The sequence below is a fragment of the Odontesthes bonariensis genome, chromosome 19, assembly GCF_027942865.1.
Source record: "Odontesthes bonariensis isolate fOdoBon6 chromosome 19, fOdoBon6.hap1, whole genome shotgun sequence".
NCBI lineage: Eukaryota > Metazoa > Chordata > Actinopteri > Atheriniformes > Atherinopsidae > Odontesthes > Odontesthes bonariensis.
This window is the reverse complement of record NC_134524.1, coordinates 24787293-24802393: the sequence shown is the minus strand read 5'-3', so window position 1 is coordinate 24802393 and position 15101 is coordinate 24787293. Positions and strand designations below refer to the sequence as shown.

At 46.9% G+C, this 15101-nt stretch overlaps 1 protein-coding gene across 1 annotated transcript; it reads left to right on the top strand.

The window, feature by feature from the left end:
• The first annotated feature begins 1746 nt into the window (after positions 1 to 1746).
• Positions 1747 to 5175, top strand: LOC142368742 (uncharacterized). The gene is made up of 11 exons (XM_075450924.1): positions 1747 to 1829; positions 1906 to 2061; positions 2156 to 2435; positions 2537 to 2670; positions 2810 to 2929; positions 3009 to 3056; positions 3160 to 3237; positions 4411 to 4455; positions 4562 to 4626; positions 4715 to 4811; positions 5008 to 5175. The coding sequence occupies exons 2-11, from the start codon at positions 1936 to 1938 to the stop codon at positions 5173 to 5175; spliced, it is 1161 nt and encodes a 386-aa protein (XP_075307039.1). The 5' UTR covers positions 1747 to 1829; positions 1906 to 1935.
• The last annotated feature ends 9926 nt before the right edge of the window (positions 5176 to 15101 follow it).

Below are 15101 nucleotides of genomic sequence, written 5' to 3'. Positions count from 1 at the left end.
TGCCCCAGCCCTGCATCCCATAAAGGTAGCGAGTTTGTATTCAATTCAAGCAGGCGGTTTGCATTCTTTCAAGAAAAAACATACACAATGGCCCTCATTTATCAAACTTGCGTAAGACGAAAAACGTGCGTAGGTCGTGTGTACGTTCTTTTCTGCGCAAAGGTTGGCATTTATCAAATCCATCGTGAGCGCAGGAAAGATGAAATCGCCACGACAGGTCTGAGGGCGTGTACGCACTTTTCCATTTTGACTTGCGGTGACTGCAATAGCATACATAAACAGCAGCGTCACTAGTGCGTGCCTTATGAGTTGCAACAAATCCCTTGGTTAAAATTACAGACTTATCACTTCAAAGAAGGCCCATGTTTTATTTGACTTCAACATAAATATAAACATAAACGCGAATTAAATAAATTAAACAAGTACAACTCCGTAATTGGAAGAGTGATGGCTCATTATTCAACCGCGCACCCTCACACCGAACAGGAGAGGCGCTTTAACACTGCGCACTGTGGAGAGGTTAGGGTACCTAAAGGGCAGGTGGATCTGTCTCTCGGCTGCGGGGGAACCCTTCTATATACGCCTGAAAAGGTATGCAATATTATTATTGCATGCGGGGTTCTCCATACATTGCCCAAAAAAATGTGCAGGCTGGTGGGACCCCGTACCCAGAGATCCCACCAGCCTGCACATTCTGTTATTCAAGGAAAAAAGACGTAGCTCCGATCAGGCCAGCCACCCTCTCCTCCAAGGCACTCAAATCCAAACCTGGATCGGAGCCGTCCCAGCTGTCAACAGCGTTGACAGCGTTTCTTTGCCGCCTTTCGTCTATCCATGTCGCAAATCTAGAGGTGCGGCCCTTTTGTAGAAGGCGTGGTTAGGATCATTACGATGGATTTCACCCGCCGGATTTATCAACAGCCGCTCTGTCTTACGATGGGATTGGTGTGGTACGCATGTTCTGTAAATCTCACTTGAGCCTCTGGGTACGACGAGTTGTCCGCTCATATCAATGATGCTTTCTACGACGGCTTGATAAATGAGGGCCAATGTGTGTTACTTTTATGTATCCATCTGCAAAATGTAGGAGACATAAATATGAGGCATTTTTGTCAGGTTACAGATCCCTGGACCGTCATCGGGCTGGACCTTGTTGGTCCACTGAAGGAAAAGGAAAGAGGACATAAGTACATTATGTCCATGACCGACCTGTACAGTAAGTGGGTTGATGCCTCCCCTCTTCCTTCAAAGACAGCGGTGGAGGTATGCCGACCACTTGTAAAAATCATGTACACGTTCGGTATGGTCCAAAGAATAATAACTGACCAAGGGAAGGAGTTTGTAAACGAGGTGAGAAGCTTTTTACATCAGTAACAGTGTTGGTGTCTGCATCTGTAGAACTGCCTTCAATCCAGTTCAGTTGTTGTCATTCTGGCCCATTTACAAACTTGTGGCTCATCATACTTCTCCATGAATGAAATCATTCATGGAACCATAATCTTTTTTACATAATTTGTCCACAGTTAAATGAGAGAATTTTTGACATGCTCCACATTAAGCATTCGGTCTCCAGTGCCTATCACCCCCAGACGAATGGCCAGGTAATAAAAAATACAATGTTTTTTTTTTTTTTGTACATACCGTGCAGGGAATTTATGCTTTAAAAAAATAATTTATTTCATTTTGATTTGTACTTTTTTATTAATGTGAAGGATGAGCGGACTAACCAAAACATCAGGCGTGCCTTAAGGAAATATGTGAACGATGCTCATGATGACTGGGATCTGCACCTCGATGCTGTCATCTATGGCATCAACACATCTTCACAGGTGGCTATTCGTTCTAGCTTTTTTCTGTTTCCTGTTGTCTATTTATAATCCTAATGTAAATGTGCTATGTGTCTAGGCATCCACAAGGCATACACCTTTCTATCTGATGTTCCACCGCCATCCAGTGTTGCCCGAGGTGCATAACGCCTGTCCCCTGACAGACTTTGAATTGGGCAATCCAGAGGAGGACATTGACAGTGCGGTCAATAAAATGAAAGCGGTGAACGAGAAGGTCAGTTCTTAAAGACAATAGGTGATGATCAGAATAGGTGTGTTTTAGCCAGGCCTACAATGACTATTGTATTGTGTCCACTACTGTATTTTAGGTTTTGCAAAACATTGAAAGGGCACAGCAACGCCAAATGAAGGGATTTGCCACCCGCAAGGGCAAAAAATTGCCAGTCCGTCCAATTGGTGTTGGTGATCAGGTGCTGGTGTCGCAGAACCCGAGGAACAAGACCCTCACAGAAGGCCTGTCTGCCCGCCACAGAGGGCCATATACAGTTGTAGGCCTGTCGGGAAAAGGTGTTGCCACAATCACTACAGAGAAGGGGACACGGCAAAAGCACAATATCTCTCGTCTCAAGCCATATCATCGAGTGGAGAGTAAGAGTTATCTTATCTTTTGAAGCTTAATTTGTGGAGGTGATCTGTATGACATTAAAGTTAATTTCTCTTTTATTAATGTTTTGTTGGTATGTTAGCAGGCCACGATTGTCAGAGGCTGTCAGTCTATCATGACCACCATGGTTACAATTCCTGTTCCCTGAAGCAAGACCATGGATACGCCTGGTTGGGTGACAAATGGGCCAAAGACGCAGGTCCTTTTCAGGATGCCCTGGCAAGTGACTTCTGAAAAGATTATTTATTATTATTTAATTATTAATATATTTTTTTTGTCACTGACCCATAGTACTGGCATGCTGTGTGTTAATTATGGCTTACTCCTGCCATAACTGTGAGTATGACATGCATTGTAGCTGAAATATGTCCTGGACACCATCCGCCCAGCTAATGAACTCCTCGTCAAAGATGGAGAGGTCTGCCTTCTCCGTGAGGATTTCTGGAGTTTGGGTCTCAACAGGTGCATGGATTCGACCGTGAGTATGACCTTTCGATCATTTAGGTAGCCTATATTATGACCAGACCGCAAGGATGACAATTTTGTTTTCTTTTTAGATTGGAAATGCCTGTCTGAAGTTGGTGCGCGAGGCTGCTCTAACGCATGTAAATCTGGTTTTGATTCATTTATTTACCTTTCTAAATCTTTAGTGTATGTGTTATGAAGGTGTATTTTGTTAGAAGTGGTTATCAGTATGTCTCTGAGTAGGGAAAAGATGTCCATATTGTGGACATGTTCGTTGTCCCTACATGGAAAGCGGATGCGGACCCCCTGTCTAACCTGCCGGTAAGTGTCTTTGCAGCAGTATGTGTATGTTTATATATATACACTTCCTCCGAAATTCTGACAATGTTTATTGACCTATCCATATCAATGCCCCATAGGACAGTAAGTGTGTATTTCTGTCTGTGAAATTATTCCCGAAAAACAGGACAACGTGCGTTCAAGGGATGCCATACTTTTTCCTGCTTGGAGCAGGCAACCAGGCCGAGGGGATCACTACTTGTTATGTGTTGAGTGAACATTTGAGTCTTTCAGACCCATTTCTGCCCTATTTAACAATTTACAAATTAACCATGTTGATGGGTCACACAAAATGTATGTCTGCAGGTGTTAAAAGTTCAAGACAGGCAGATGATCTTTTTGGACTCTCTTCTTCCTGAAGGTTTTGGAGATGAGGCATACAGAGCAATATTTAGGTTTATACATGGGCCTAGTTGGCCTAGTTCCACTGATCTTTTCAAAGGTTTTCAAGCCTTGTTCTATGGCTTTAGGTTTTCAAGCCTTGTTCTATGGGCAGTCATTGGTAAGCGGTTAAGTTGTCAGACATGTAGCCCAAAGGTTGCTGGTTCGACTGCTGACGCGAGAGTTGGTGGGGTCCTGTCCCACTGCACTGCTCCCTAGGGCTGCCCCCATGCACGTGTGGGTAAGGTAATTTTGTGTGAAGGGAGCACTGTGTGCTGTGCAATGTTGTGTCACAATGACAATAGGAGTTTCACAGGTGGGCTTTCACTTTGGGTTCTTTCACTTTTATGGCTTCAGTTTTTCGAGCCTTGTTCTGTGGTTTCATATCGCTATAGGAACACATTTGCATTTTCAATCACTGGTTTGTTCTCAACTGGTTTTATTTATTGTACTTTAGGAACATTGCACAGTCCATTCAGCCAGGACAATGGACTGAGAAGACTGGCTGTGACTTCGACGTAAATATTTAAAATCAAGCTTTTATAGGTGTTGTTGACATGTGTTGTTATGTGTTTCCATCATGTCGATTGTACTGTAGTTACACCCCCATCATATTCACAGTCTGATACTTTGTTATTCAGGGTTTCCCACAACAAACCAGCTGAGTTAACTGTGGAGTCTTCATGCTCATGGTAAAGTACAAGTTTTAGCTGGTTCTGATACACTTACACTTACAGTTACTGTTTGTGTGCTTTTTCCCCCTTTGTTTTGTAGTATGCGCTCAGCTTTTGCATCAGCTCTCCATTAAACTTCTCAGAGGTAAGTTGTATATTCATCATTGGCTGACATAATTAACATTGTCCATATGTCTAGTCTTCACAGATACAAATGTTCACAGTGGTTTCACATAATTGGTTTTATGTAGGAGGACATGCCATCAATCCGCAAATGGTGGTGTTTGGAGGTCATGGAGCGGTTCTCCATTGAAGGGTAGGACCATTTAAAAGTGGATAGACATTTTTAAACTTCTTGTTGATTTCACATCACTATATATAATATTCATTGATTTTCTCTGCAGACACGGGCAACGCTTTGCATTCTGGACGCAGGAGGCTAAAGATCTGCTCTGCGGGAAGCTGGAGTCTCTTTATAGGCTTCCTCGTCGGAAAGTCAAGGTATGGCCAAACCAGAGGTGTGAAAAGTAAATTCATGGTTTAAGTACAACACTTGCACATGAAATTTCATAGCTGTTACTGTAACACACTAAAAACCTTACAAGAACCCACCACAAACTTGATCCAACCAGTCAGCTGATTGTAAGACAAGTACACAGGTGTACTGGTTACCCGGATAAGTTACCTCTGTTGGAAGGAAAGACTGAAGTGTGTGTGCGCACACCTGACCCTTTACTGTCCATTTGTGTGTATGTCTTCCTCTCGGACCGGTGATCCCTCATTCAACCTGGTGACTGAAAAGGATCCTGTGGAGGACCACGTGAGGGAGGCCGAGAACATGCCAGTGGTAAGCAAATTGGCATGAAACTACAATAGTCCACAATTTAGCAATGTGAAGCTATAGTTCCCCTGTGCCCTGCCCCGTTGTGTACAAAGTGTTTTTAGGGGTCAGGGGTCTGTTTTATTTGCTGTGCTTTTATGGTTATGGTATGCTTTTAATATGGTTGCATGATACCTCTACATTGCGAACTTTGTGCTGTAAACATCTGTGTGCTGTGATTACTGTGTAGAGGTGTGCAATTATATATTATTTATTTATTAATTATTTATTTTCTTGTTTGTGTTGGTTTTCTTTGTTTGCTGTGCCTTGATTGCTGTGTTTTTTTCCCCCTTTGTTTGGAGTTTGTTTATTTTCTTATTTGTTTTAGTTTTCTTCGTTTGCTGTGCAGGAAGTTCGCAATGTAGTTGTTTCGTTTTTCCAATTCCTGTCCACCTCTTAGTGTTCATCATCTCCTGTTCTGGCAGGCCTACATTGGCTGCGTGTCTCCTATAGAATTGACTTTATGATTCTGCTAACAGTGTTTAAAGCATTACACGGTCTTGCTCCCTGTTACATCTCTGACGTGCTCTCTTTTTATGCCCCTGCCCCTAACCCTAGTGACTGTCTCAAATGTATACCTCTACATTGTGAACACAGTCCACTGCTATGCAGTAAGATCATGTACTAACTTCTGTGTTGGTTTTCTTTGTTTGCTGTGCTTCAAGTTCGCAATGTGTACTATACATGTTAATATCAGAGTAGCACTGTGCTTTTATTACTCGCCTGCCCTCTCTGCAACTCTGCACATTTAGAATGTTTTATACAAGAAGAAGAAAATAAAGGAAAGTATATGTTTTGCAACAACTGTGTCCTCAAGTTCTTTCAAACCTGCAGGGGAAATTGTTTGTGTACAGCAGCCCTAGTGATGCCTCACCCTTAATGAGACTGGCGTAGTCAAAGTTTTGACCTGTGTAACATCCCCTGGTTACACATGCACCAGGTTTTCATAAATTAGACACTTGTTGATACTTAACGGTTAGTGGAATTTCAAATAGCGTTAATTTTTCATTTTTTTTGTAGCATACAGAAGTAAAGACAGATTGCCCCCAAAAATGTCAGGTGGCACAACAACAGAAAATTGTCTTTGGTGTGGCTCCGGTCTTTCTCACAGACATTAGACGGTGCCCAGGTACCTAAAAACTTCCACGTGCTCCACTGTCTGCCCTTGGATGGAGTGGCTGGAACAGAGAGTGAGTGTGTATGTGTGTGTATATATATATATATATATATTTTTTTTTATATATATATATTTTTTTTTTGTCATTCACCAATGTATGCAAAAGTAATCATATAAAACCAGTTAGTCTACTGTTTATGTCCCCTTAATTTTGAAATGGAAAATGTTTTGTTTTTTTTTACTACTATATTTCAATATTGACTATGCGCATTCAGCTCTTGGTTGGTCTTGTGCTTGACTCCCAACATAGATTAGTGTAATCCTAAAGTTTTAAAACCATGGTGTTTATAAGACTTTCAGTCCAGTCTGCTTGACAGCGCGTGTGTAGTGGTAATGAAGAATCATTCACGGCAGAAAACAGGTAGGCTAATGATAGACAATAGCACCAAACGGCGTTGTACTAATCTTATATTGTTATTGTTTCGTGTCAACCGTGAGATTACTTCAGCACAACGGTGTGCTCATTACCAAGCCTTGGCTTGGTAATAACAAAAAATATCAGTGATAGAGAGAATGCCAATATTTCTCCCAGACTAAAAACAATACAAACAGTTTTTAATCACTGGTTAACGCGTGATCTTTCAATACTAGGTCGCATATTGCTGTCCAAAGCTGAGGGTCTGTCAAGACTTATTTATCCCTGTCACTCAATGTTTATCTCTCCAAAGGCAATAAAGTTGTCCAACTCTATCATTTTTAAGTTCACTTGGAGAAATAAAACTCATTATATACGCAAATCACAATTAGTTAAAGATTATAAAAATGGAGGTTTGAATGCTTTAGACTTTGAGTCTATTGTTGCAGCTTTCAGAATCAAATGGTTGAAAGAATGCATTACCCAGCCTCAATCGATGTGGTTTCTGTCACACCCATGGACTCACGTTTTTAGTTTCATATTTTAGGTCATGTTTGTGCGTCACTCCATGTTTAGTTTTTGCCGTTTTTGACATTTCCAGAGGCCACAGGGCCTGACCACGAGGCTTTAGAGCCTGACCACGAGGCTTTAGGGCCTGACCACGAGGCTTTAGGGCCTGACCACGAGGCTTTAGAGCCTGACCACGAGGCTTTAGGGCCTGACCACGAGGCTTTAGGGCCTGACCACGAGGCTTTAGAGCCTGACCACGACCAAGAGGCCGCAGGGCCTGACCTTGACCACGAGGCTTTAGGGCCTGACCACGAGGCTTTAGGGCCTGACCACGAGGCTTTATAGCCTGACCACGACCAAGAGGCCGCAGGGCCTGACCTTGACCACGAGGCTCTAGGGCCTGACCACGAGGCTTTAGGGCCTGACCACGAGGCTTTAGGGCCTGACCACGACCAAGAGGCCGCAGGGCCTGACCTTGACCACGAGGCCGCAGGGCCTGACCACAAGGCTTTAGGGCCTGACCTCGACCACGAGGCTTTAGGGCCTGACCTCGACCACGAGGCCTCCGGGCCTGACCTCGACCACGAGGCCTCCGGGCCTGACCTCGACCAAGAGGCCTCTGGGCCTGACCACGAGGCGGCAGAGCCCGACAAAGCCTCAGAGCCCATGGGGCCCCAGCCCATGGACTCACCGGTTCGAGCCCCTCCCTCCCACCCCCAGACTTTGGGGATGTCTGGGATCCATCCCTTGAAGGGGGGGCTCCCCCCCCGTCGGCGGTCCGGCCGACCGTGGGACGGTCCCCGGCTCCTCCTCCCGCCACGCCGACGGAAGTCTGGGTGCCATCCAGACCACCGCCTGCTGCCACGTCATCGGGGGTCCGGGCGTCCGCCGGTCCGTCTCCTGCCGCCACGCAGAGGGAAGTCTGGGTGCCAACCAGACCACCGCCTGCTGCCACGTCATCGGGGGTCCGGGCGTCCGCCGGATCACCGCCTGCTGCCACGTCATCGGGGGTCCGGGTGTCCGCCGGATCACCGCCTGCTGCCACGTCATCGGGGGTCTGGGCGTCTGCCGGACCACCGCCGTCTCCTGCCGCCACGCCGACGGAAGTCTGGGCGTCCGCCAGACCACCGCCGTCTCCTGCCGCCACGCCTATGGAAGTCTGGGCGTCCGCCAGACCACCGCCGTCTCCTGCCGCCACGCCGACAGAAGTCTGGGCGTCCGCCAGACCACCGCCTGTTCCTGCTGTGCCGTCTGCGGTCTGGGCGTCCGCCAGACCACCGCTGGTTCCGGCTATGCCGTCTGCGGTCTGGGCGTCCGCCAGACCACTGCCTCCTGCTGCCCGAAGCCGGTACCACACACCCGTTTCTGGTCCCCGGCCTGACCAGCTTCGAGCCCCTCCCTCCCACCCTCGGATTTCTTAGGGGTTGTCTGGGATCCACCCCTTGAGGGGGGGGCTCTGTCACACCCATGGACTAACGTTTTTAGTTTCATATTTTAGGTCATGTTTGTGTGTCACTCCATGTTTAGTTTTTGCCATTTTAGTTTCCCTGCACTCTGTTTATCAGTTTCACTCACTTCACCTGTGTTTTTTCCCTCAGCTGCACTCACTCCCCAATCACTCTCACTCCCTATTTAGTTTCCTGCCTCCCCTTTCAGTGTGGCGGGATCTTTGTTGTTGATAGTCACGTTTGCCAGCCTATGCCAAGATTATTTGTCATCCATGTTCCATGTCGACATTACCAAGATAAGTATTTATTTATGCCATGTTGAGTCCTTTGTTTATTTTGTCAAGTTTTGTTTTTTGAATCCGGTTTTGCCGTGCCTTTTGTTGATACTTTGTTTTGTTCCATCCATCCATCCATTATCTTCCGCTGGTCTGGGGATCGGGTCGCGGGGGCAGCAGCTTGAGCAAAGAGACCCAGACGTCCCTGTCCCCGGCCACTTCCTCCAGCTCTTCTGGGGGGACCCCGAGGCGTTCCCAGGCCAGCCGAGAGACATAGTCTCTCCAACGTGTCCTGGGTCTTCCCCGGGGCCTCCTCCCAGTGGGACGGGCCCGGAACACCTCACCGGGGAGGCGTCCAGGAGGCATTCTCACCAGATGCCCGAGCCACCTCATCTGACTCCTCTCGATGCGGAGGAGCAGCGGTTCTACTCCGAGCCCCTCCCGGATGACTGAGCTTCTCACCCTATCTCTAAGGGAGAGCCCAGACACCCTGCGGACGAAACTCATTTCGGCCGCTTGTATTCGCGATCTCGTTCTTTCGGTCACTACCCACAGCTCGTGACCATAGGTGAGGGTAGGAACATAGATTGACCGGTAAATCGAGAGCTTCGCCTTCTGGCTCAGCTCCTTCTTCACCACGACGGGCCGATGCAGAGCCCGCATCACTGCAGACGCCGCACCGATCCGTCTGTCAATCTCCTGTTCCATTCGTCCCTCACTCGTGAACAAGACCCCGAGATACTTGAACTCCTCCACTTGGGGAAGGATCTCATTCCCGACCCGGAGAGAGCATTCCACCCTTTTCCGGCCGAAGACCATGGTCTCAGATTTGGAGGTGCTGATGGTCATCCCAGCCGCTTCACACTCGGCTGCGAACCGCTCCAGTGAGAGCTGAAGGTCACGGCCTGACGACGCCAACAGAACCAAATTGTCCGCAAAAAGCAGAGACCCGATTCTGAGGTCGCCAAACCGGACCCCCTCAACGCCCTGGCTGCGCCTAGAAATTCTGTCCATAAAAATTATGAACAGAATCGGTGACAAAGGGCAGCCCTGACGGAGTCCAACTCTCACAGGAAACATGTCCGACTTACTGCCGGCAATGCGGACCAAACTCTGACACCGGTCATACAGGGACCGAACAGCCCATATCAAGGAGTCCGGCACTCCATACTCCCGGAGCACCCCCCACAAGAGTCCCCGAGGGACACGGTCGAACGCCTTCTCCAAGTCCACAAAACACATGTAGACCGGTTGGGCGAACTCCCATGCTCCCTCCAGGATCCTGCGGAGGGTATAGAGCTGGTCCACTGTTCCACGGCCAGGACGAAAACCACACTGCACCTCCTGAATCCGAGATTCGACTATCCGGCGGATCCTCCTCTCCAGTACCCCCGAAAAGACCTTACCAGGGAGGCTGAGGAGTGTGATCCCCCTATAGTTGGAACACACCCTCCGGTCCCCCTTTTTAAAGAGGGGGACCACCACCCCGATCTGCCAGTCCAGAGGCACTGCCCCCGATGTCCACGCGATGCTGCAGAGACGTGTCAACCAAGACAGCCCCACAACATCCAGAGCCTTGAGGAACTCAGGACGGACCTCATCCACTCCCGGGGCCTTGCCACCGAGGAGTTTTTTGACCACCTCGGCAACCTCAGCCCCAGAAATGGGAGGTCCCACGTCCGAGCTCCCCAACTCTGCTTCCTCATCGGAAGGCGTGTCGGTAGGATTGAGGAGGCCCTCGAAGTATTCCCCCCACCGACTCACGACGTCCCTAGTTGAAGTCAGCAGAGCCCCGCCCTCACCATACACGGTGTTGACGGTGCACCGCTTCCCCCCCCTGAGCCGCCGGATGGTGGACCAGAATCTCCTCAGCAACCGCCGAGGCTGCGTTCCGCTTGGCCTGTCGGTACCCATCAGCTGCTTCCAGAGTCCCACTGGCCAAAAAGGCCCGATAGGACTCCTTCTTCAGCTTGACGGCCTCCCTCACCACTGGGGTCCACCAGCGGGTTCGGGGATTGCCGCCACAACAGGCACCGACCACCTTGCGGCCACAGCTCCGGTCGGCCGCCTCAACAATGGAGGCACGGAACATGGCCCATTCGGGCTCAATGTCCCCCACCTCCCCCGGGACATGGTTGAAGTTCTGCCGGAGGTGGGAGTTGAAACTCCTCCTTACAGGGGATTCCGCCAGCCGTTCCCAGCAGACCCTCACAATACGTTTGGGCCTGCCAGGTCTGACCGGCTTCTTCCCCCACCAGCGGAGCCAACTCACCACCAGGTGGTGATCAGTTGACAGCTCCGCCCCTCTCTTCACCCGAGTGTCCAGGACATACGGCCGCAAGTCCGACGATACGACTACAAAGTCGATCATCGAGCTGCGGCCTAGGGTGTCCTGGTGCCAAGTGCACATATGGACACCCTTATGCCTGAACATGGTGTTCGTTATGGACAATCCGTGACGAGCACAGAAGTCCAACAACAAAACACCACTCTGATTCAGATCGGGGGGGCCGTTCCTCCCAATCACGCCCCTCCAGGTCTCACTGTCATTGCCCACGTGAGCATTGAAGTCCCCCAGCAGGACGAGGGAGTCTCCCGGAGGAGCACTCTCCAGTGCCTCCTCCAGGGACTCCAAAAAGGGTGGGTACTCTGAACTGCCGTTCGGTGCATAAGCACAAACAACAGTCAGGACCCGTCCCCCCACCCTAAGGCGGAGGGAGGCTACCCTCTCGTCTACCGGGGTGAACCCCAATGTACAGGCGCACAGCCGGGGGGCAATAAGTATGCCCACACCTGCTCTACGCCTCTCACCGCGGGCAACTCCAGAGTGGAAGAGAGTCCAACCCCTCTCGAGGAGGCTGGTTCCGGAGCCCAAGCCATGCGTCGAGGTGAGTCCGACTATATCTAGCCGGAACCGCTCAGCCTCGCGCACCAGCTCAGGCTCCTTCCCCAGCAGAGAGGTGACGTTCCACGTCCCAAGAGCCAGCTTCAGTAGCCGAGGATCAGACCGCCAAGGTCCCTGCCTTCGGCTGCCGCCCAGCTCACACTGCACCCGACCCCCATGGCCCCTCCCACGGGTGGTGAGCCCGTAGGAAGGGGGACCCGTGTCGTTTCTTCGGGCTGTGCCCGACCGAGCCCCACGGGCACAGACCCGGCCACCAGGCGCTCGCCGGCGGGCCCCACCCCTGGGCCTGGCTCCAGGGGGAGGCCCCGGTGACCCGCGTCCGGGCAAGGGAACACGGTGTCCATTAATAAACCTTTGTTTTGTTAAATAAATCTAATTTATTTTTTGAAAGTCCGCATCCGTGTCCTCCCTACACCACATTCCTGACAGTTTCATATTCCCAATAAAATTTTTAACAAGGTTGGAGGGCTAGAGTTTTTGTTTAATTGTGATTTTGAAGTTTCTAAGATACCGTTAAAGTTGTCAAGCTTCTTCAAGCAAGCATTAGATTTTGGGAAGTTGCTTTTCACTCACAACTTCTCCCCTCACAATTCCTTATTATGGAACAACAGGGTTGTAACTATCAACAGGAAGTCTCTGTTTAAATCTGATTGGTATGATAACGGCATATGTTTTATTCATGATTTATTATATACAGATGGAATGCTGTTGTCATACGATGACTTTATAAAGAAATATAAGATAGAGAGTTCACGTAATAGTTATAACAAGGTTTGTAAAGCAATTCCCATACCATTACCATCCAATATTCTTCAATGAACACTAGCTTGATCTCGCTGACAATTGATAATGTATCGCTTCAAGATAAAAGATGTAACAGATTGGTCTCCCTAGCATTTAAACAAAAAATATTTTGTCATTTTAATGTCAACAATAAAAGACAAGACCTAGATAATGCCTTTAAAAATAAGTCATTTTCTCTTTATATGAAATATCCAATTCCTCCTAAGGTAAAAGAAACCCACTTCAAAATTATATCTGATGTATACCCCGTTGGAGATTTTTTACATAGAAGATTTAAGTTTGATTCTGATCCATGTGTCTTCTGCTCCTCTGAAATAGAAACTACAGATCATCTTTTTTACAGCTGTCAACATGTTAAAGTTTTCTGGTCTTATATTCATAGTTGGGTCTCGCTTAAAATTTCTAATATACCTTTTTTCACTTCTAAGGACATTCTTTTTTTCATGGACAACCTGGACTCTGATGTCTCTGATGTCATTAATCTTGTGATCATTTTGAGCAAATATTTTATTCACACATGCAAATGGAAATATACTGTTCCGCTGTTTACTGTCTTTCTAAACTACTTTGTTCAATATTTTATATCACTTAAATATGTCTCTAATCCAAACAAGAAAACAAATGTGATCTATCAAAGTATTGCTAAATCCTTGCTGTTTAAAATATGATACTCAGCCCACGCCACGTTTGTTCTTATTGTACTTTTTTTTCCCTCCTTCTTATTGTACTTTTTTTTCCTCCTTTCTTTTTCACTTCACGTTCGGTTTTGTAAACACTGTCAAGAATACTTCCCTGACTTGTTTTGTATACTTTTGAAGAGCTCTAATAAAGTTTGTTAAAAAAACAACAACGGTGTGCTCATGCGCGACTCACAGCGCTACTTTTTTTTTTTTTTTGACTCACAGCGCTACTCACATCGGGTGGCAGTGGTACCGCAAAGCATTTGTGATGTTCGAAAAGCACGTAAATACTCGCCCGGATATCCGGAGTACTCACATCCGGTAAGCACTCACGTCGGGTCGCTACAGCACAGCCATTATAACGAACAGCCTTGCCACTCTCTATTAAGCCCCATTGTACTGGCTTTTTGGCTGCAGTTCCACCAGAATTCCACTGGGGGCGTCGGTGGAGACCAGAATGAATGGGGCCCAATGGAGCTAGATGCTACAAATGGTCAGTTTCACATAAGTCTCCTCGAGCGCTCAGATTTTAATGTAGTTTCTGAGAGCTCAACATGGGTTTCAAGTCAAAAATCTACTGAACGAGTACATATATCCCTTTGATTTCTTACAGGTTGGCTTCTTGTTGTCCACAACGCGCTAGCATTGTGCTAATGACAGCTGGTCGACCAGCTATGTATGACGTCATATACACTTCAAATCCTTTTTTTAAGCAAATGAGTGGCTCTAAAAATCTAAAACTCTGCCATGGGTATTTTCTAAACACCCTCTTTCGAAAACAACATTCGAATTACTAGAGAAAAAATTATATCTTGAGATAAGGGCACGATAGGGCGTATAGCTCCATAGGACTCCATTCATTCTGGTCTCCAAAATTGAGCGCCCCACGTGGAAAGAGGGTGGAACTGCAACCAAAATCGCCTCGTTGGAAACCGGAAATGCACCGTGAGTGGCGTATCTTTTTTTTTTTATTTTTTTATTTAAATAATATTAGTATACAACAAACCAACAGATTGAAGTATACAACACAATACAACAACCATTCAAACAAACAACCAGGGGTGATAATTAAATAAGAACATGCAAAGACGTACATATTGAAATTGTCCTTAGAGCCTTTTCATTTGTAGAGTCTGTTATTGATTTGATATATATTTCCATATCTTTAATGAAAACAGAAAAACATGGTGTTTTATTAGCAAATTTACATTTATGAATATAAAATTTAGCAAAGAGGATTAGCAGGTTTATTATAAAGAAACATTTAGCATCCTTTTTACGAAATCTATAGAAACAAAATAAAACATTTTCCCAGCATAAGGAAACTTTTTTTTAAATATGGTCATTAATAAACCTGCTAAACTCTGACCAGAACCTACGTGTGAAAGAGCAGAGCCAAAAGAGATGTATTAAAGTTTCAGGAAGATCCTCACAGAAGCTGCAATTAGTATTTATGTCTCTTTTAAATTTGATCATATAGTGTTTAGCAGGGTAAATTTTATGGAGAATTTTAAATGACACTTCCTTCACCTTGTTTACAATTAAATATTTATGGGGGATCATCCAAACTGTTTTCCAGTGAATATCTGGGATATAACGGCTCCAGTAAATTTCTACCGACGAACGAGAAATAATAGATTCTTGGAACAACCTGCGTATTCTTTTATTGCTCTTCCTAATCTCCTGTGAAAAACAGATTTTCCCCACAGATGACTCGGCTGGATCAGGGATACTGGGTGGAACAGATAGAGTAAAAT